The sequence below is a fragment of the Callionymus lyra genome, chromosome 19 (assembly GCF_982586985.1).
Source record: "Callionymus lyra chromosome 19, fCalLyr1.hap1.1, whole genome shotgun sequence".
Taxonomy (NCBI): Eukaryota; Metazoa; Chordata; class Actinopteri; order Syngnathiformes; family Callionymidae; genus Callionymus; species Callionymus lyra.
The window spans coordinates 12,504,768-12,526,709 of record NC_141836.1 but is presented as its reverse complement, the minus strand read 5'-3'; the positions used below and the strand labels follow the sequence as shown (position 1 = coordinate 12,526,709).

At 40.8% G+C, this 21,942-nt stretch overlaps 1 protein-coding gene across 1 annotated transcript; it reads left to right on the top strand.

The window, feature by feature from the left end:
- Positions 1–1,201: 1,201 nt before the first annotated feature.
- Positions 1,202–20,716, top strand: LOC148059542 (interleukin-17 receptor D). Its single transcript, XM_087781319.1, has 12 exons — positions 1,202–1,403; positions 11,775–11,856; positions 13,301–13,459; positions 13,548–13,666; positions 13,843–13,966; positions 16,618–16,656; positions 16,743–16,888; positions 16,948–17,022; positions 17,676–17,742; positions 17,822–17,968; positions 18,041–18,225; positions 19,610–20,716. The coding sequence occupies exons 1-12, from the start codon at positions 1,305–1,307 to the stop codon at positions 20,093–20,095; spliced, it is 1,728 nt and encodes a 575-aa protein (XP_087637445.1). The 5' UTR covers positions 1,202–1,304; the 3' UTR covers positions 20,096–20,716.
- Positions 20,717–21,942: the final 1,226 nt, after the last annotated feature.

Sequence of the window (21,942 nt, the reverse complement as noted above, 5' to 3'; positions counted from 1 at the left end):
CGTACGATAAAATTATCCATTTACATTTAAAATGGAGACTAGTCTCGTAGTAGTTTCCGCTTGAAACTTCTCGGTCCCTGACTCTGTTTTAGTTTCGACACTGTGGCCCCTTGACAAACTGTTTAAGAGGAAAGATTCTGACACGACTCATCGATTAAAAACATCAATCGCTTCTTAGTCTTAGTTCTCAGTCAATCCGATTAAATATTCGGGTTTATTTTCTATTTTTTAAAATATACTTTTAAATGAAAAGTCAACGCTTTAATACAATGAAATATGATCAAGTATTGTTTAATTTATAAATGGGCTGAACGATTATTGAAAAATAATATATTTGCGATTATTTATAGGATTATTTCAATGTCCTTTTTAAATGCATTTTTTTAATCTAACACAATAAATGATTAACTTTACATTAAAATGTATTTCTCTTTGATTCTCAACATAAAGTTATTAGGTATTTTTGATAATAAAGCCAAATGAATCGTCCATTAAAATAAAGGGAGACGGTTTATTGAATTACTCTCATTACACTTGTAAACACACATAACATATTCACTGAAAATACTAAGAACTACAGTAAAAACGTGCTGAAAGTGTGACGTAAACATTTATATTTATGAGTCAATAATGAATCTAACTTCACAGTAAAGAAAAGTAAAAACACTAGTCATTCTTCTTTTTCTTACTACATATTTTTGCACAGTTTTTTGTGTGTTTAGGGGCATTTCCTGTCATACACAATACTATATTATCATTTACACAATTTTAATTGATTGCATAAGGTAACTTTGACGAGCACGCACACGCGCACGGTGGAAAACCAAGTAGTTTGTTATGCTGCTCTTTACCTTCTCCTGACGTCACTGACCAAAAGCGGGTTGAAGCGTCATTTTGGCTCGGAAAATTAAATGAACATTAAATAAAATCGCAACCTCGATATAATAATTTTTAAATATCGCGATTATATCGCAAATGCGATTAATCGTTCAGCCCTTACTATTATTTTTAAATATATTATCTACATACTATTTATAATTATTTTCTAATAATAATATTATTATTTATTATACAAACGTGGCATCTCATGAAAAAAAAACATTTAATAATAATAGTATTTATATAGCACTTTCAGTTACAAAGTGCTCCGTGTTTCGTTTGGCAGGATCGCGGCTGGAAACACCTCTCACCGCCCGGGGACACCACTCCCATCCTCCTCCTCCTCCAGCCTCCATCCGCAGGAGCGTCACTCGCTCCCTGACGCCGCCGCCGCTCGGACCCAAATGTCCCGCCAGCTGTAGAGCATGTGGTGGGCTGCCGTCCTCGCGCTGCACGTCCTGCTCGCCCCTGGAGCCCTGACCCTCCTGACCCCCCAGAACTGCAGCCTGAGGTGCGTCCTGCAGGTAAGACCGCGGGGAAAATGTTACACACATGGAGGCGCTGATGCGCATCCTGTTGACACGCGACACACATGTTTGTTCTGGTGGGTAAACAACGGTGTCTCTGGATTATATCAACCTGTTTTCACGTCTCTTTAGTTATAACACTGTTATGTATGAGCGGGTACGTTTTAAACTAAAGTATTGATGATAAAAACTCTAAATATGAACACGATATTGACGTAAATGACCTAAAAGAAACCGAAATGTGACTTTTTAATTATAATTATCTGAATAATTTTTGTTTTAGACGATTGTGATTTGTCTTGAATAATTTTTCTCAAAGCTTTATTGACAAAAACAAAAATGATCAATTCCGTATTCGGTTGTTTTCATTAAAATTGTAACTATTTTCTTTCATTATTATGCTTTTCTTAACGCGGACTTGCTGCCGTGACAACACTAACTTTACCTCAACTTATATAACGCAAAGTGTTTACTTTTCTTACACGTATTATACATTTTAGATAATTTTTTTTACTATCTTTTCCCTTTTTGAAGTAAACCCGAAGTATCTTTAAATGAATTGACATTTATTTTCACACATGCTTTAATTATTTAATTATTATTTTATTATTTATTATATTATTATTTGTATTAATTATTTTTATTTATAAAAACAACTTACAACCAACATTCGTTTTTATAAATAAAAGGAAATCAATTAAATACAAATTAAAAAATCGTTTATAAATTAAAAAGTCTTGTTTAAGCACATTTAGTTTACTTTGGAGAACTGCCACAGAAACGGTGTATTTATATTTATCATAACTAATCCATCAATTAAATTTAAGGGATGTATTAAATCAATAGTTAATTTAAAATTAAAATTAAAAGCAACAATATTTCCATTTTTCTCCTCTTGAAAAAAACATTTTACATTTGTTTTTAAAAACTTTAATGTTCCTGTAAGTTCATAAACTAAGAAAAATATTGAATTGAATATTCACGTTTAATATGTTCAATTTTAAAAGGAGTTAAGTAAATAATAATCCTAATAACCACAGTTACACTGACCTTAAATACACGATAAAAATCGAATCTGCATCTTGGATTTTTTTCGCCAAACCTTTAAATTAACGACCGGGAAAACGTCTAGATATCATCTTAATTATCTTATATTTGTACGAACCTTTATTCGTAGCACACTCTGATATAACGTTGACACAACAATCGGGGGATCCTCGTCTGCCTCTCCTACTGAGATGCACATCAAAAAAGAAGAATGTGGGTCAAAAAAAGACATAAAAAAGAGGAATGTGGTTATTGCGTGGAATAATTCTGCGTCATCATGAAAACAAACAAATCATTTTAATGACACTCGTCGTTTGATCCGCCCTTGTGAACACGCCAACACCCCAGCTCGTGAGCTTGCGTGCAGGAATGTATTAGTGCTGAAGGAGTTGACAGTCGCCTGAGTGTCTCTACTCCACCTGCTCGTCAAGTTCTCTGACGTCTCACGCATGTAGCGTGTTGTCGCCGACGCCAGGGTGGGATTCTTCTTCTGCGTTTCCCCTCGAGGCGTCGACCACGTGTGTCACTGCGACCTCCATGTTGATGTTTTTATTGTTATTTTATTTATGTTTAAACACAGACACACACACTCTCACAAGCACATATATGCACAGACATACACAAAGGCACACACTCCAAGACACACACACCAACACAGACATACATAAACACACATATGACTAAGACACACACTGACAGACACTCACGCTTACAGTCAAACACACAAACACAGTCACACACACATACACCTGAGACACACACACAAACACACACATAAAAACAGACATAAACAAACACACATATGACTTAGACACACACTGACAGACACTCACGATTACACTCAAACACACAGACACAGTCACATACACCTGAGACACATACTTGGACACACACACAAACACACACATAAAAACAGACATACACAAACACACATATAACTAAGACACGCACTGACAGATGCTCACGCTTACACTTAAACACACACACACACACCCACACACCTGAGACACATACTTAGACACACACACAAACACATAAACACAGACACACAAACACCTGAGAGACAAACCCACACACGTGGCGCAATTGGTTTTGCAGCAGTTAAGACAAACATAGTGACGCACAACCATACAACAAAAGCTTAATAACATAAAATAAAATATAAAAGCATATACTAAAATACTGTGGGACGGCATAGGTGAGTTGGTGTGTCTGCCTGTACTCAGTGGAGTTAAGTAGCGAGATGGAAGAGGAGGATGAACGAGTGTTTGAAGCGGTTCGTTTTGACTGTTGGTTGTCTGAGGAACCTGAGGGAAGAAGCTTTGAATCCCGGCTAAAGCGTGCGAGTACGATCTGACGTGATTAGAATAGAACAGAATAGAAACTCTTTATTCATCCCCAGAGGGGAAACACACTTTTACAACAGCATAGTTGAGAAAAAAAAAAAAGTGCAGGGAAAAAAGAATAATAGAAGAGATAATACAAAATAAAATAAAAACGATCTTAAAAATATACAAATTATTTACAAAATTAGAAATTTAACACTATTAACAAAATAAAATAGAATAAAATAAAAACAAAAAATAAAATAAAACACACAAGAAGAAAAAACACACTACGGATTAGCATCAGGATATTTAAAGTAGAGAGTTAAATATCCTGACACCAGTTGGGATGAAGCTTCCTCGGGCGAAACAGTCGCTGCTGGCAGTTCTTTATTGTGACATCAGTGTTTTTGTGTGTAAGTCAGTGTGTTGTCGATTATTGTGCCAAGGTATCTGTAGGAGTCGACAATTTCCACTGCTGCAACCGTCGACTGCTGTGTTTGCAGGTGTGGCGTCTAAAATTAATACACGTGTCCTCGGTCTTTGAGACGTTGAGTTCTAAAAAGGCCTGACCTTAGCATCAAGCAGAGTATATTTTCTTATTCTCTTACTTTGTATTTGATTATCTTTGAGCATTAAAACGATCAAAACACGGAGTCACTTCCGATGCTCCAACACCACGTCACATCCTTCCCGGGTCCTCTACTTCGCTTCGTGGATAAAAGATGAACAATCCAGAGTGTGTCACGGGTCGTTTATTCGCCGCTCTAAGTCAAACAAAATACAAGCTTTACGATCGATCGGACACACTTTCTCCCGGCGACTGTACAGGTCAATAGCCCCGGGAGAAAAAGGTCCAGAAGCTGCAGAAACATCGCTATATTTAAGGCAAATTTCCCGTCCGGGAGGTCGTCTCTTTCCGGCCAAATGGTCCTTTCAAGTTCCCTGTGTCCCGATCACCCGCAGAGAGAACTTTCTAAATTGTTTTCTTGTAATCGAATCATTCAAATGTTCTCGGGTGGGGGTTTCCGTCTTTTAGCCCCCCTTCCCGGGTGTGTCTTGCTTCGTTATTTGATCTACGAACGAAACAGATGTTTTAAATCACCGGTGTCTTATCTCTAATTCTGATCCGAGCTTGCCTCGAACCAGTGTCAATCAGTCTGGAGTGGAATATTGATTGTGAATGTGTAGTCAAACGTTTAAGCAGTTAGATGAAGCGAGTCATTTATACTTTATATTTTGATAATCTTTTAGCATTAATTGAAGTATGGCGTATACGTATAGTGTATAATAATTTTAATCTAACAGCATTTACTTAAGTATGGCGTATATGTATATAACAATTTTAACCTAACAGGACCATGGGATGTTTCTGTACCACTCAGCAAGCACCAAAACTCGTACTCTCCGTGACGGGTCGGTGAGGAAATCCAAGATCCACCCACTTAGTGTTAGAGTCCAGGTTCAAATCGGAGCTTTTTCACCGGCAGATGTGGTTGGACGGCGTTAGATGAGGAAGAAAAGTCCACAAATAGCAGTCTGGCCTGGTCCTTGTTTCCGTGGAAGATGCTCAGTTTCCTCCAGTTTAACAGTCTTTCAAAAGCTCTCATGATTAGTGAGGTCAGTGCAACCGGGCTTAAGTCATATAAAACTTTTAGGTGGTTGTTTTTGGCGGAATGATAGTGGATTGTTTCCACAAGGTCGGGACTCCATGTTGACGGAGTTATGCACGTAAAATCTGCAGTAAAAGTTGTTGAGTGCATCAAGCTCTCGAGCTTCACTTTTGACTTGGCTTTGTCGTTCATCCCCGTCACGGTTCTGATACTGTCCCGAGCTGAACCTAAAGTTGTTGTTACTCGTTTTGCGTTCGACCCATTGTTTAAAGTGCAGCTCGTCCCTCCTTTTTTTCTTGCTTTTTTTTTTCTATTTGAAGGGAATTAAGCTCAAAAGTGTTTTTTCAATAAGAGTTTTGCTCACGCATGGTTTGCTTTTTGGGGAAAATCTTGAGTTCATTGAGTCCCGGGAAGATTCAATTAACTACACACTGTGCAATATAGACAGACTTACAGTGCTGGTCTGGACACACAATCAAAAACATACATAAACACAGACACACACACATATACACCCTCTCAGAAACACACACACACGTAGAAACACATAAACACACCCACTTATACGTAAACATACATCACACTATCTGGCAAACAGACACACACTAGCATCACAAACACACACGTAGAAAGACACTCGCATACACACACACACGCTCATGCTCACAAACAGACACACACTAGCCTCGCAAACACACACGTACAATGACACTCGCACACACACTCATGCTCACAAACAGACACACACTAGCCTCGCAAACACACACGTACAAAGACACTAGCATACACACACACACTCATGCTCACAAACAGACACACACTAGCATCGCAAACACAAACGTAGAAAGACACTCGCATACACACACACACACGCTCATGCTCACAAACAGACACACACTAGCCTCGCAAACACACACGTACAAAGACACTCGTATACACACACACACACACGCTCATGCTCACAAACAGACACACACTAGCCTCGCAAACACACACGTACAATGACACTCGCACACACACACACACACTCATGCTCACAAACAGACACACACTAGCCTCGCAAACACACACGTACAAAGACACTAGCATACACACACACACTCATGCTCACAAACAGACACACACTAGCATCGCAAACACACACGTAGAAAGACACTCGCATACACACACACACACGCTCATGCTCACAAACAGACACACACTAGCCTCGCAAACACACACGTACAAAGACACTCGTATACACACACACACACACGCTCATGCTCACAAACAGACACACACTAGCCTCGCAAACACACACGTACAATGACACTCGCACACACACACACACTCATGCTCACAAACAGACACACACTAGCCTCGCAAACACACACGTACAAAGACACTAGCATACACACACACACTCATGCTCACAAACAGACACACACTAGCATCGCAAACACACACGTAGAAAGACACTCGCATACACACACACACACGCTCATGCTCACAAACAGACACACACTAGCCTCGCAAACACACATGTACAAAGACACTCGTATAGACACACACACACACACGCTCATGCTCACAAACAGACACACACTAGCCTCGCAAACACACACGTACAAAGACACTAGCATACACACACACACTCATGCTCACAAACAGACACACACTAGCATCGCAAACACACACGTAGAAAGACACTCGCATACACACGCTCATGCTCACAAACAGACACACACTAGCCTTGCAAACACACACGTACAAAGACACTCGTATAGACACACACACACACACGCTCATGCTCACAAACAGACACACACTAGCCTCGCAAACACACACGTACAATGACACTCGCACACACACACACACTCATGCTCACAAACAGACACACACTAGCATTGCAAACACACACGTAGAAAGACACTCGCATACACACACACGCTCATGCTCACAAACAGACACACACTAGCCTCGCAAACACACACGTACAAAGACACTCGCACACACACACACACTCATGCTCACAAACAGACACACACTAGCCTCGCAAACACACACGTACAAAGACACTAGCATACACACACACACTCATGCTCACAAACAGACACACACTAGCCTCGCAAACACACACGTACAAAGACACTCGCATACACACACACACACGCTCATGCTCACAAACAGACACACACTAGCCTTGCAAACACACACGTACAAAGACACTCGTATACACACACACATGCTCATGCTCACAAACAGACACACACTAGCCTCGCAAACACTCACACATTCATGCTCATTCACACATCTCCCATTCTCAGTTAATACACACATAGTGACGCACAACCATACAACAAAAGCTTGGGAAGAAGCTTGAATCCTGACTGAGGCGTGTGAGTACGATCTGACGTGATGAAGCTTCCCGGCGACTGTTCAGGTCAATAGCCCCGAGAGAAAAGGTCCAGAAGCTGCAGAAACATCGCTATATTTAAGGCAAATTTCCCGTCCGGGAGGTCGTCTCTTTCCGGCCAAATGGTCCTTTCAAGTTCCCTGTGTCCCGATCACCCCTTAGAGAGACATCCTGATTTGTTTTCTTGTAATCTAATCATTCAAATGTTTTCGGCTTGGGGTTTTCCGTCTTTTAGGCCCCCCTTTCCCGGGGGTAGGAAGATAATCTGAAGCCCTGGAGCCTCACTTTTGTCTTGGCTTTGTCGTTCATCCCCGTCACGGTTCTGATACTGTCCCAGTCTGAACCTAAAGTTGTTGTTCCACATTTTGCGTTCGACCCATTGTTTAAAGTGCAGCTCGTCCCTCCTTTTTTTCCCCTTTATTTTCTCTTTGAAGGGAATTAAGTTCAAAAGTGTTTTTTCAATAAGAGTTTTGCTCACGCATGGTTTGCTTTTTGGGGGAAATCTTGAATTCATCCAAGTTCCTGGAAGATTCAATTAACTACACACTGTGCAATCTGGACAGACTTACAGTGATAGTTGGGACACACAATCAAAAACATACATAAACACAGACACACATATACACCCTCTCAGAAACACACACACGTAGAAACACATAAACACACCCACTTATACATAAACATACATCACACTTTCTGGCAAACAGACACACACTAGGCTCGCAAACACACACGTACAAAGACACTCACACACACACACACACGCTCATTCACACAAACAGACACACACTAGCCTTGCAAACACACACGTACAAAGACACTCGCATACACACACACACGCTCATGCTCACAAACAGACACACACTAGCCTCGCAAACACACACGTACAAAGACACTCGCATTCACACAAATAGACACACTTACCAAAACAGACACACACAAGACTCGCAAACACACACGTACAAAGACACTCGCATACACACAAATAGACACACACTCACCAAAACAGACACACACAAGCCTCGCAAACACACACGTACAAAGACACTCGCATACACACAAATAGACACACACTCACCAAAACAGACACACACTAGCCTCGCAAACACACACGTACAAAGACACTCGCATACACACTATTAGACACACACTCACCAAAACAGACACACACTAGCCTCGCAAACACACACGTACAAAGACACTCGCATACACACAAATAGACACACACTCACCAAAACAGACACACACTAGCCTCGCAAACACACATGTACAAAGACACTCGCATACACACAAATAGACACACACTCACCAAAACAGACACACACTAGCCTCGCAAACACACACGTACAAAGACACTCGCATACACACAAATAGACACACACTCACCAAAACAGACACACACAAGACTCGCAAACACACACGTACAAAGACACTCGCATACACACAAATAGACACACACTCACCAAAACAGACACACACTAGCCTCACAAACACACACGTACAAAGACACTCGCATACACACAAATAGACACACACTCACCAAAACAGACACACACAAGCCTCGCAAACACACACGTACAAAGACACTCGCATACACACAAATAGACACACACTCACCAAAACGGACACACACTAGCCTTGCAAACACACACGTACAAAGACACTCACATTCACACAAATAGACACACACTCACCAAAACAGACACACACAAGCCTCGCAAACACACACGTACAAAGACACTCGCATACACACAAATAGACACAAACTCACCAAAACAGACACACACTAGCCTCGCAAACACACACGTACAAAGACACTCGCATACACACAAATAGACACACACTCACCAAAACAGACACACACTAGCCTCGCAAACACACACGTACAAAGACACTCGCATACACACAAATAGACACACACTCACCAAAACAGACACACACTAGCCTCGCAAACACACACGTACAAAGACACTCGCATACACACACACAAGCTCATGCTCACAAACAGACACACACTAGCCTTGCAAACACACACGTACAAAGACACTCGTATACACACACACGCTCATGCTCACAAAAAGACACACACTAGCCTCGCAAACACACACATACAAAGACACTCGCATACACACACACACGCTCATGCTCACAAACAGACACACACTAGCCTAGCAAACACACACGTAGAAAGACACTCGCATACACACAAATAGACACACACACAAACAGACACACACTAGCCTAGCAAACACACACGTACAAAGACACTCGCATACACACAAATAGACACAAACTCACCAAAACAGACACACACTAGCCTCGCAAACACACACGTACAAAGACACTCGCATACACACAAATAGACACACACTCACCAAAACAGACACACACTAGCCTCGCAAACACACACGTACAAAGACACTCGCATACACACAAATAGACACACACTCACCAAAACAGACACACACTAGCCTCGCAAACACACACGTACAAAGACACTCGCATACACACACACAAGCTCATGCTCACAAACAGACACACACTAGCCTTGCAAACACACACGTACAAAGACACTCGTATACACACACACGCTCATGCTCACAAAAAGACACACACTAGCCTCGCAAACACACACATACAAAGACACTCGCATACACACACACACGCTCATGCTCACAAACAGACACACACTAGCCTAGCAAACACACACGTAGAAAGACACTCGCATACACACAAATAGACACACACACAAACAGACACACACTAGCCTAGCAAACACACACGTACAAAGACACTCGCATACACACAAATAGACACACACTCACCAAAACAGACACACACAAGCCTCGCAAACACACACGTACAAAGACACTCGCATACACACAAATAGACACACACTCGCCAAAACAGACACACACTAGCCTCGCAAACACACACGTACAAAGACACTCGTATACACACACACACGCTCATGCCCACAAAAAGACACACACTAGCCTCGCAAACACACACGTACAAAGACACTCGCATACACACAAATAGACACACACTCACCAAAACAGACACACACTAGCCTTGCAAACACACACGTACAAAGACACTCACATTCACACAAATAGACACACACTCACCAAAACGGACACACACTAGCCTTGCAAACACACACGTACAAAGACACTCGCATTCACACAAATAGACACACACTCACCAAAACAGACACACACTAGCCTTGCAAACACACACGTACAAAGACACTCGTATACACACACACACACGCTCATGCCCACAAAAAGACACACACAAGCCTCGCAAACACACACATACAAAGACACTCGCATACACACAAATAGACACACACTCACCAAAACAGACACACACTAGCCTCGCAAACACACACGTACAAAGACACTCGCATACACACAAATAGACACACACTCACCAAAACAGACACACACTAGCCTCGCAAACACACACGTACAAAGACACTCGCATACACACAAACAGACACACACTCACCAAAACAGACACACACAAGCCTCGCAAACACACACGTACAAAGACACTCGCATACACACAAACAGACACACACTCACCAAAACAGACACACGCAAACAAACACATTCACTCACACAAAAACACACACGTGCACAAAACCTAGTTTTGTGATTAACCTTCATGAATTGGAACCATCAACCTTCACGATAAGAATGCAAATGAATATTTGAGACTGAGTGATGGCTGCAGGTTTGACTCTTGGCTCAAGGGTTTGAGAGAAGCAGCACCGACTCACGTTGTAACTGATAAGGGAGGACGAGACGTGTCGACACAAGTCACGGACTCACACCTGTGACACTCGCTCCAGGCTCCGTCTCCTCAAAACACACTCGTGTTTTTTCCTGCATCGTTGCTTTCAGTCAATGCAATTTAAACGTAAATTAACTTGTCCTTTTTTTTAATGATTTATCGTTGTTTCTCGTGCGTTCCTCAGGGACGACCAGGATGCGAGTACTGCCGAGTGAGCTGGGATGATATGAGGGATCTGGGCTTCAAGTCCACCGCACACTTTGGAAGTAAGTTTGTGTCTCAATGTAACAAAGTCAAAGAAAATATTTTTTTAATGACAAATATCAAGATTAAAAGGACATCTATCTATATTCAGGATTAAAAGGACATCTATCTATATATATATATATATAGATAGATGTCCTTTTAATCCTGATATTTGTAATTAAAAAAAGAAATTCTGATATATATATATAGATGTCCTTTTAATTCATATATATATATATATATATATATATATATATATATATATATATATATATATATATACACACATTTATATATTTATATATGCGGCAAAGCTGACCCGCCAAGTTATATTATTGCGGCCCATTGGACGGTTTCTTCAAAATCCGTGACTTAAGTATGTTTAAGATAAGATAAGTGACAAAAATATGGATGGATTGTTTAACTTCTTTTATTTCTGAAGGTATTTTTCCCCTTGAAAATAAATTTGAAACATATTTATTCAAAACTTAAATTGACCATTGCTACACCTTTAAGTAAGTAAGTAAGTAAGTAAGTAAGTCGTTTTTATTTGTATAAAGAAAATACAGGCACAATACCAAAAATGTATAAACACTGTCAGCAGAGAAGCAGAATGAGAGCACGAATGCTCCTTCCCAGGTGCAAAACAAATAGACTCAGGGACTCATTCATTCCTCGGGCTATTCATTTGTACAATTCTGAGTTCGGAGGCAGGAGTGGAGTAAAAGTATCTTGATGTTCTGTTCTATGTTAGTCTTTGTATCCTTTGTCTTTGTTATTTTTCTTTGACCTATGTTCTTTATCGTTAGATTTAGATTGTATCATCTTGTTCTTTCTCTTTATTTCTCTTTGTTCTTGTTCTTATTTTATTTTGATTATTCTTTATGAAAAATTGCTGTATTTTCTGTGGCTAATTTGGAAAAAAAACAATTTCCCGAAGGAGACCTCCTGAGGGATCAATAAAGTTCTACCTACCTAAAAAAATAACAAAGTCCACTTTCTCAGTCCATCATGAAATAATATAAACAAAGAGAAGTCGACGATGGGCAACAGGAAGTGGCATGACAACGAATGAACGAAGCACGAAGGAGTCAGGTTGAAGAGAAGCGACGTACTTACGCCGACAACAGGTCCACGTTCCCTCTTTAAGCTGCAGAGCTTGATTGGCCAATTGTGGGAACAGGAAGTGACGAAAAAATAAAAGTCTCAGGAAGGGGACCATAATAATAATAATAATAATAATAATATTAATCTCTATTTATATAGCGCCTTTCTAGACCAGGGTCACAAATAACAGTTTTGTTCTTGTTTTGACATGTTTTGATTTATTTCATGATCTTGGCCGTGTTCCTTCAAAAATATGTAAGAAATAAATTTGAAACAGCTTGGAATATATTCAAAGGAAGTACATGAACAGACCCGACTGACTGATAAAATGACTGAAGATATATGTTGACGTTCAAGGCTGTGTTCCAAGGCCGTGCTTCCGGCTGTTCGGCGACCAGGATCCTCAGATCTGTCAGCACTACGTTCACGCTCCCGACAACGTGAGCGTGGAGCTGATCCACGACCCCAACCCTACCTCTGACACCATGGTGGTCTCCTGGAGGCCCAGCTACTACGGTGCGTCGACCGCGTTCTACGGCTCTTTTTTTCAAAGACCCAGATTATAATCTAGGATCTTACTTTAACTTTGACGTGTGTGATGCAGGGATTGCGTTCCTGAGAGGATTCCAGGTCTCGCTCCAGGCTCTGGGAGGAACCGGCGTCTCCTGCCAACTCCTTCTTTTCAACCGGAATCTTTCTCTCAGTGCGTCAGACGCCCTGAAGGTAGATAATCTCGCTCTCGATGTGTTGGTTTATGGATTACGTTGATATAAATATTGGTTTAAATGATAAAACTCGATTAAAGAAGGATTTTGTAAGCCGTTGCGTACTACATGATAAATCAAATTAAAGTGGTTTTTAGTGAATCAGGAGTTTGATGCAGGTTTGTTCTTGTGCAGGTGTACAAGTCGGATCCTTTCCCAGACCTCCCTCTGGGATCTCAGTTCGCTGTGACCGTCATGGCTCTGCCGGTGCCAGAGAAATGGAGCAAGTTCTACCAGAGCAAGATCTTCTCCACGCGCTGTGAGAACCTCCTGGTCCACCATCACACACTTACACACTTACACACTTACACGTACACATGCATACACACATGCATTATACACTTACACGTACTGTTGAGTCCAGGGAAACAAACAAACAAACAAACAGGAAGTGACGTCACAGCTCCGGTTCAAAGGTCAGGCCTCACCTGAAACAGGCATTGGGTAATCAGCTAGCTAGTGGAGCAAGTAGAGCACAAAGTGAAGAGCCCACAAGTCACTTCAGTTTTGTTTGTACCGAAGACACCATAGGTATGGATTTAGTGTAATTTTTAATTTGGAACAATGATAAGAATGATATAATCTGTATCTTTGATTTATACAAACGTTGTTACTTGTGTTGACTCTGACACAGATCTTTGTTAACTTCTCAAAGGTTCTCAACCATCTCTGTTGACTTGTAAAAGGTCACCGTTAGTGGGTTGAGGCAAGAACTGAAGAGAAGCAAACATGTACACATGAACACACATGCATTACACACATGCATTACACATTTACACATGCGCATACATGCATTATACACATGCATTATACACATGCACATACATTATACTCATGCATGCATTATACACATGCATTACACACTTGCACATGCACATACATGCATTATACACATGCATTATACACATGCATACACACATGCATTACACATGCACATACATGCATTTTACACATGCATTATACACATGCATACACACATGCATTACACATGCACATACATGCATTATACACATGCATTACACACTTGCACATGCACATACATGCATTATACACATGCATTATACACATGCATACACACATGCATTACACATGCACATACATGCATTTTACACATGCATTATACACATGCATTATACACATGCATACACACATGCATTACACATGCACATACATGCGTTATACACATGCATTACACACTTGCACATGCACATACATGCGTTATACACATGCATGCATTTTACACATGCATTATACACATGCATACATACATGCATTACACATGCACATACATGCATTTTACACATGCATTATACACATGCATGCATTATACACATGCATTACACACTTGCACATGCACATAAATGCGTTATACACATGCATCACACACTTGCACATGCACATACATGCGTTATACACATGCATGCATTTTACACATGCATTATACACATGCATACATACATGCATTTTACACATGCATTATACACATGCATGCATTATACACATGCATTACACACTTGCACATGCACATACATGCATTATACACATGCATGCATTATACACATGCATTACACACTTACACATGCACACGCATAATAATAATCTCTATTTATATAGCGCCTTTCTAGACCAGGGTCACAAAGTGCTTTGACAGCCATTCAAACATACTGATGGGAGTAGGCTGCACACGCGCGCCAAGTCTGCCATCAGGAGCAATCAGGGTAAAGTGTCTTGCTCAGGGACCGGTGACACAAGCTTGTCTGGAGCTGGGATTGAACCTGCAACCTTTTGGACTGCAGGCAACCACTCTACCATCTGAGCTATGACACCCCTAATTAACTAACTATTATACACATGCATTACACACTTACACATGCACATACATGCATACACACATGCATTACACATGCATTATACAAATGCATTATACAAATGTATTATACACACGCATTACACATGCACATACATGCATTATACAAATGCATTATACAATTGCATTATAAGTAAGTAAGTAAGTAAGTAATATTTATGTATATAGCGCTTTTCCAGACCAGGGTCACAAAGCGCTTAAACAAACAAAACAATACTCAAAAAAGTATATACACTTTAAAGATCAAGATAAATACAAATGCATATATGTGCATGCATTACACATGCACATACATGCGTTATACAAATGCATTATACAAATGCATTATACACATGCATTACACATGCACATACATGCATTATACAAATGCATTATACAAATGCATTATACACATGCATTATACACAAGCATTACACACGTACACATGCACACACATGCATACACACATGCATTACACACTTACACACTTACACACATGCATACACACATGCATTACACACTTACACATGCACACACATGCATACACATGCATTACACACTTACACATACACATACATGCATTATACACATGCATTATACGAATGCATTATACACATACATTATACACATGCATTACACACTTACACATGCACACACATGCATTATACACATACATTATACACATGCATTATACACATGCATTAAACACATACACACATGCACACACACATTCATACAAACATGCATTACACATATACACACACATGCATACGCACACACATTACACAAACACGCGCACATGCATAAAACACCTAAACGTACACACACATGCAGGAAACGCACATGCATTACACACTTACAAAAGCACATACACTTGCATTAAACGCACACACATACAGTACATGCATTACAGACTTAAACTAGACTAGACTAAAATAGACACTCACACAGACTCACACCCACCCACAGACACTCTCTCTCCCACACATGTACAACTACACAAACGCACACTCTCTCCGATACACACTCACAGTGTGATGTAAAAGTGTGTTGTGTTTTCGCAGCCTGCTCGGAGAAGAACAGCCTCGACAGGTGCAAGAAAGGTCAGACGTGATGTTTGATGTTTGTTCATTAGAGGGAGTTTGTTTTGTTAACATTTTAAAACACATGTTGTGTACTTCTCGTGCAGACTGGTACCCCAGGTTTGTCAGCCTTGTACAGCGAGAGCATGATGTCACCGTGACCTTCAACCTGGCTCCTTCCAACCTGAGCATCAGCAGCTACTTCTGCTGGTGCTACGCTAACGGCAACAAGAAGTACACGGATCTGAAACCCGTGAGTCTCTTGAACGATCATCTGGACGAGAAGTTCTGCTTCATGATGTTTGTTTCAAGGATCTGTCCAGGAATCGAACTCACCACAGCTTTCAGCTCAAGGATCTGCAGGAACGAACCAATTACACCTGTGAGGTCAGGAAGCTTTATTTACTTTAGAATAAATGTTTTTTTCTAGTACATGCACAACGTCTTTATGCTGTGTAAACATATAGTATACTCTGGTACATAAATATGATCAGCTGAAACTTAAACCTAAATATAAAGTTTTTTAGGTACCTAAACATAAATGTGTTTTATACTACATTAACATAAAATGTTTTCTGGAACATATACATATAGTATTTTCTGTTACATAACACATTGTACACACACTTAAAGTTATTTTTGGTACATTAACAAAAAAGTATTTTCTGGTATATAAGCACAAAGTATTTTCTGGTACATTAACAAAAAGTATTTTCTGGTGCATATACATAAAATATTTTATGGTACATTAACATACAATATTTTATGGTACATTAACATAAAGTATTTTCTGGTAGATAAACACAGAGTACTTTCTGGTACATTAACAAAAATATATGTTATGGTACAGAAACAGAAACTACCCCTTGGTACATAAACACAAAGTATTTTGTAAAACCTATACATAAAGTATTATCTGGTATATAAACATGAAGTGTCTTCTGATACTCAAATATCAGCATGTGTTGGTACTAAAACCTAATTATCAAGTTTTTTGGTACTTCAACATGAAAGTATTTTGAAGTTCTGCTGTGTTCCAGATCGCTGCCGACGAAGTGGACGCCGTGAGGAAGACTTTCAGCTTCCAGACCCTCAGCGTGTCTCCAGGTCCGTGAAGTGTTCGTTTATCAGCCTAGTTTGTGTTTGCGTTCTTTGTGAGACTCTCAACAACGACGTTCCTCGACAGATCACACGGCCACTCGTTCCGTCTCCAGCTCGGTGGCTCTGGCCGTCCCTCTGGCTCTGCTGGTGGCGGCCATGTTTGTAGTCGCAGCGGTGGCGGTGGCCAGGAGACGGAGCGGCCCGTGGAAGAGCGTCGTCGCTGCAAAACCAGGTCGGAAACTCAACTTACTAAGATTTCTAGAACGTCTAGAAAGAGTGATTTTTTTTGGTGGGTTCTGTCCAGGAATGGTGCAGCCGGAGACCCTGGCTCCGGAGGAGAAGGAGGAGGAGGAGGAGGTGGTGTTGCTGACCAGTGGACGATCTTCTCCTCCTCGTCTGCTCGTCTGCTACAGCAGCGTCGACGGAGACGCTCACGTCCAGGCCGTCATGCAGCTCGCAGCCTTCATACAGCAGCACATGGCCACAAGGGTAACTCTGCTGCTGCTTCATCTGAATGTTCACCTTGATATGATGAAGATAAGACACAATAACACTGATTTTGAATTTGATCGGACACTTGCTGCGTCTCAAATCGCATACTTGCGTACTCAAAGTTAGTATTTTTAGTGTGTAAGTGCGTCTCAATTGTTAGTTTGCGAAATGTAGTGCGCCATGCACACTAACTTGTCACTAAAACACCCACAAAACTGAGTATGGTTCAATGGACACTATCTACCCTAACGTCCTCCATCTTAGTGACGTAGTAAACGGAAGTTATGTCATATATATATATGCATATATATTCATATACTTGCAGGTGTATTTTCAGCAGCAGTAGAAGGATGAGATGTCTTCGGTTAAATATCTCGCGAATATTTAGATTCTCATATTTTTCTTTTTCTTTTTTTTGCCAGCATGTGGCGATAGCGTTCAAACAGCTGGTTGCAAGCATCGTTAGTAGTAGAAGAAGAAGCTGTCGCGTCATTTCCTGTTAGTGTGTAGCAGCAGAGTTTGATTTGAGACATACTATCTGTGGAGAATTTGCCGTACTAGTTAGTATGTACACTATCCTGATGCATACTAACTTCTAGTATACTAAGAGAAGTATGCGATTTGCAGACACACACAGAATGACTCTCAGACTCACAAAGATAAGGTAAGGTAAGGTAAAACTTTATTGATTGATTGAATTGTTTTTTCCAATAGCCAGAAATTTTTCATAAACAATAAAAAATAAATAAAAATAAAATAAGAAGAAGAACATAAAGAGAAAGAACAAGATGACACAAGTCTAAAGATAAAGACAAAGAACATACAGTAGCTCAAAGAAATCCCACACACTCCATCGCACGCTTAGAAAAACGCATCCAAACATGAAATAACACTTAAGTCAGAAGGATAATTATGACCCGGGGACCTCTGGCAATTTGTAATAATTACAGTGAATTTCCGGGTTTTAATCCCACGTTAATGCGTCATGTCATGTCATTTGTGATGAAATCATTCCGCCGCACATGTCGGTGTATGTGATCGCGCACGCATGTCTTTTGGTAATTGTGCGTCTTTTACACGTGTATCTCAAAGTGGGGTCTGATTCATTACAGTACGACCCCCCTAGGAAGTTTTTTTCCGAGTGCGTTTCATATCACCGAGCACGAAGGGCGCGGCCATATTGTTTTTGTCTGAGGTGGAAGCGGATGTGCATCGACGGCTGCCGCCCACTAGAGCTAGTGTGTGTACAGGGCGGCCATCTTTGTACAGTGTTATATAACTATCCAAGGTCTAGCCATCGTTGACACAAGACACACAAAGACACACAACTTTTGTTTCAAGTGTGTGATCGTCGCACTCATCGGCTCGTCTCTCCTCGCAGGTGTGTCTGGATCGGTGGGACACTCTGGGCGTCGCCATGGAAGGCAGCATGTCCTGGTACTGCCGCCAGATCAGAGACTGCGACTTCATCCTGGTGGTCTGCTCCCCGGGCCTCGGGTCCAGACCTGCGGACCACCACCACCCCCACCACGACGACGAGTCGCTCAGCTCCGACCTCATGGTGAGGCTCATCGGGGAGGAAGTGGGCCGGGCCCAGGCCGGAGGTCGCGACCTGTCCAAGTACATGACGGCGACCTTCGGGTACTCGGACCGGAGCGACGTCCCCACGCAGCTGAGGCTGGCGTCCCACTACTCGCTGACCTCCGACCTACCGCTGCTCTTCTCCCACCTGCACGCCGTCGCCCTCCACAGGCCGGGAGGCCTCCTGAAGATCAGCAACATCTCCGATGAAGGGTTCATGAAGCTGCCTGCAGGGGGCGCCCTGCTGAGGGCCATCAGCGAGGCCGCCGCGGTCAGGAGTGCGTGAGATTCACGTGTGTGTGAGACACAGCAGGCCTGGATATTTAAACTTTATTTAATGATATATTTATAACATATTATTGGGACATTATTCCTGGATGATATAAGGTCGTTTCGATCTCTCAGCACAGCGCCCCCTCTGGGCAGCGTTGGAATTACATGAATATACGACAATTAATACCTCGAGGAATCTTGTCTTTGTTGTCCGTGTAAGGACGAGATTATTTTCTGAATGTCATTATGTTGAGATGTTTGCACTTATAAAAGGAATGTATGTGAGAGTGAAAATGAAGGAACATTTTATTCAGCATTTTAAAAACATGTTGAAGTTTACATTCTCGTGTCAGGATTAAATACCAGGTCCAGTCATTTTTTTTTTACTTTGTGTTTTCACTCATTTGCCTTGTTTTTTTTGTTGTTGTATAATAGAATTTGAGTGTGTTTTAAGTCGATTGTATTAAAGCAGCTAAAACCCTCTTGGTTTTTAAAGTGGGAATTGTGTTTTTTTCTTTTACATCATTAGATATTTTACATGGATAGGTTATAAAGTGTAAAGGTAAATATTAAAATATCCAATAAATCAATCATTCTTAATTTTTTAATATGAATAATGTCGTCAGAAAACATTGATAAAGTTGAATCAGACGGATTTTGTTACCAGTGTTTCCAAAGTGTTGTGGAATTACAGAATATTTTAATGAAACATTAGGAACAAAATAAAAAGAGATGAATACAATAAAACAATGAAATAAAACGTTTAAAATCTGTAAAAATAAAAATGTCATAAATTTGTCATTAATAAAAAAAATAAATTTAAACAATTTCGGATGCTCTCGCGATAATATGTACCGGTTTTATTACAAAACAAGGCGGGCGGGGCTTAACGTCAAGCTCCGCCTCCTTCTCCAGGTTGTAAACAGGTGCTTCTGTCGTGAGGAGTTAAAATAACGTGAAGACCTCAAAACACTTGATCAAACCTGCCCATGACACTGGCTTACTGGGACATCCGCGGGTGAGAACATTGTCTTTCTGCGCATAACTACAGCAGCTGAGAAACATTGTGCAAAGTTACGCTAAAATCGTTATTTTTTAATGACATGACTTACATTTTTAAAGGTGATTTTCTGAGCTTTTATGTTCATGAATGTTGTCCAGAAGTATTTGTCGTGAGGTAAACAAATAGTAGCGCGTCCTTCTCGTTCATGCCTTTGTTCAATTACACTCACATTCAGTGTAGTTGTGTCTGAAATAGTCAGACAATGAATAAAAGGTGGAGACAAAACGTTAAAACCATTGTCTTGTAAGTAAGAAAGTAAGTTATTTTTAAGACGCCTTTCTATACCAGTGTGCTTTAACAATTAAAAACAATACACGTTTAAAAATACCAACATATTTAAAAACTCTAAAAGGTCACCACAGAAAAGACAAACGCAGGAGTTCCAGAAAATCTGGGAAAATCCTGCACAAGTAAAAGTTTCTTCAGATGTTTCTAGAAGGAGTCAGTAGATCATCAAACACAGAGAGAGAGGAAGTTCGTTCCAAAGCTTAGGAGCAACAGTCTGGAAGGATTTCTCTCCTCTGGTCCTGAACCGTGTGTTCAGGAACCATCAGTAGATTCTGATCCACAGACCTCAGAGCCCGAGCTGGGGTGTAAGGCTGGATCGGATCACTGATGGAAGGAGGAGCCTGACCATGAATAGATCTGAAAGAAAGAACAAAAATTTCAAAAATTGATTCTGAAAGAAACTGGCAGCCAGTGAAGAGTTTTAAGTATCGGGGGAAATGTGAGCTGCAGAGTTTTGGATTAACTGCAGGCGAGACAACTCCTTCTTGTTAAGACATGAAAACAGGCAA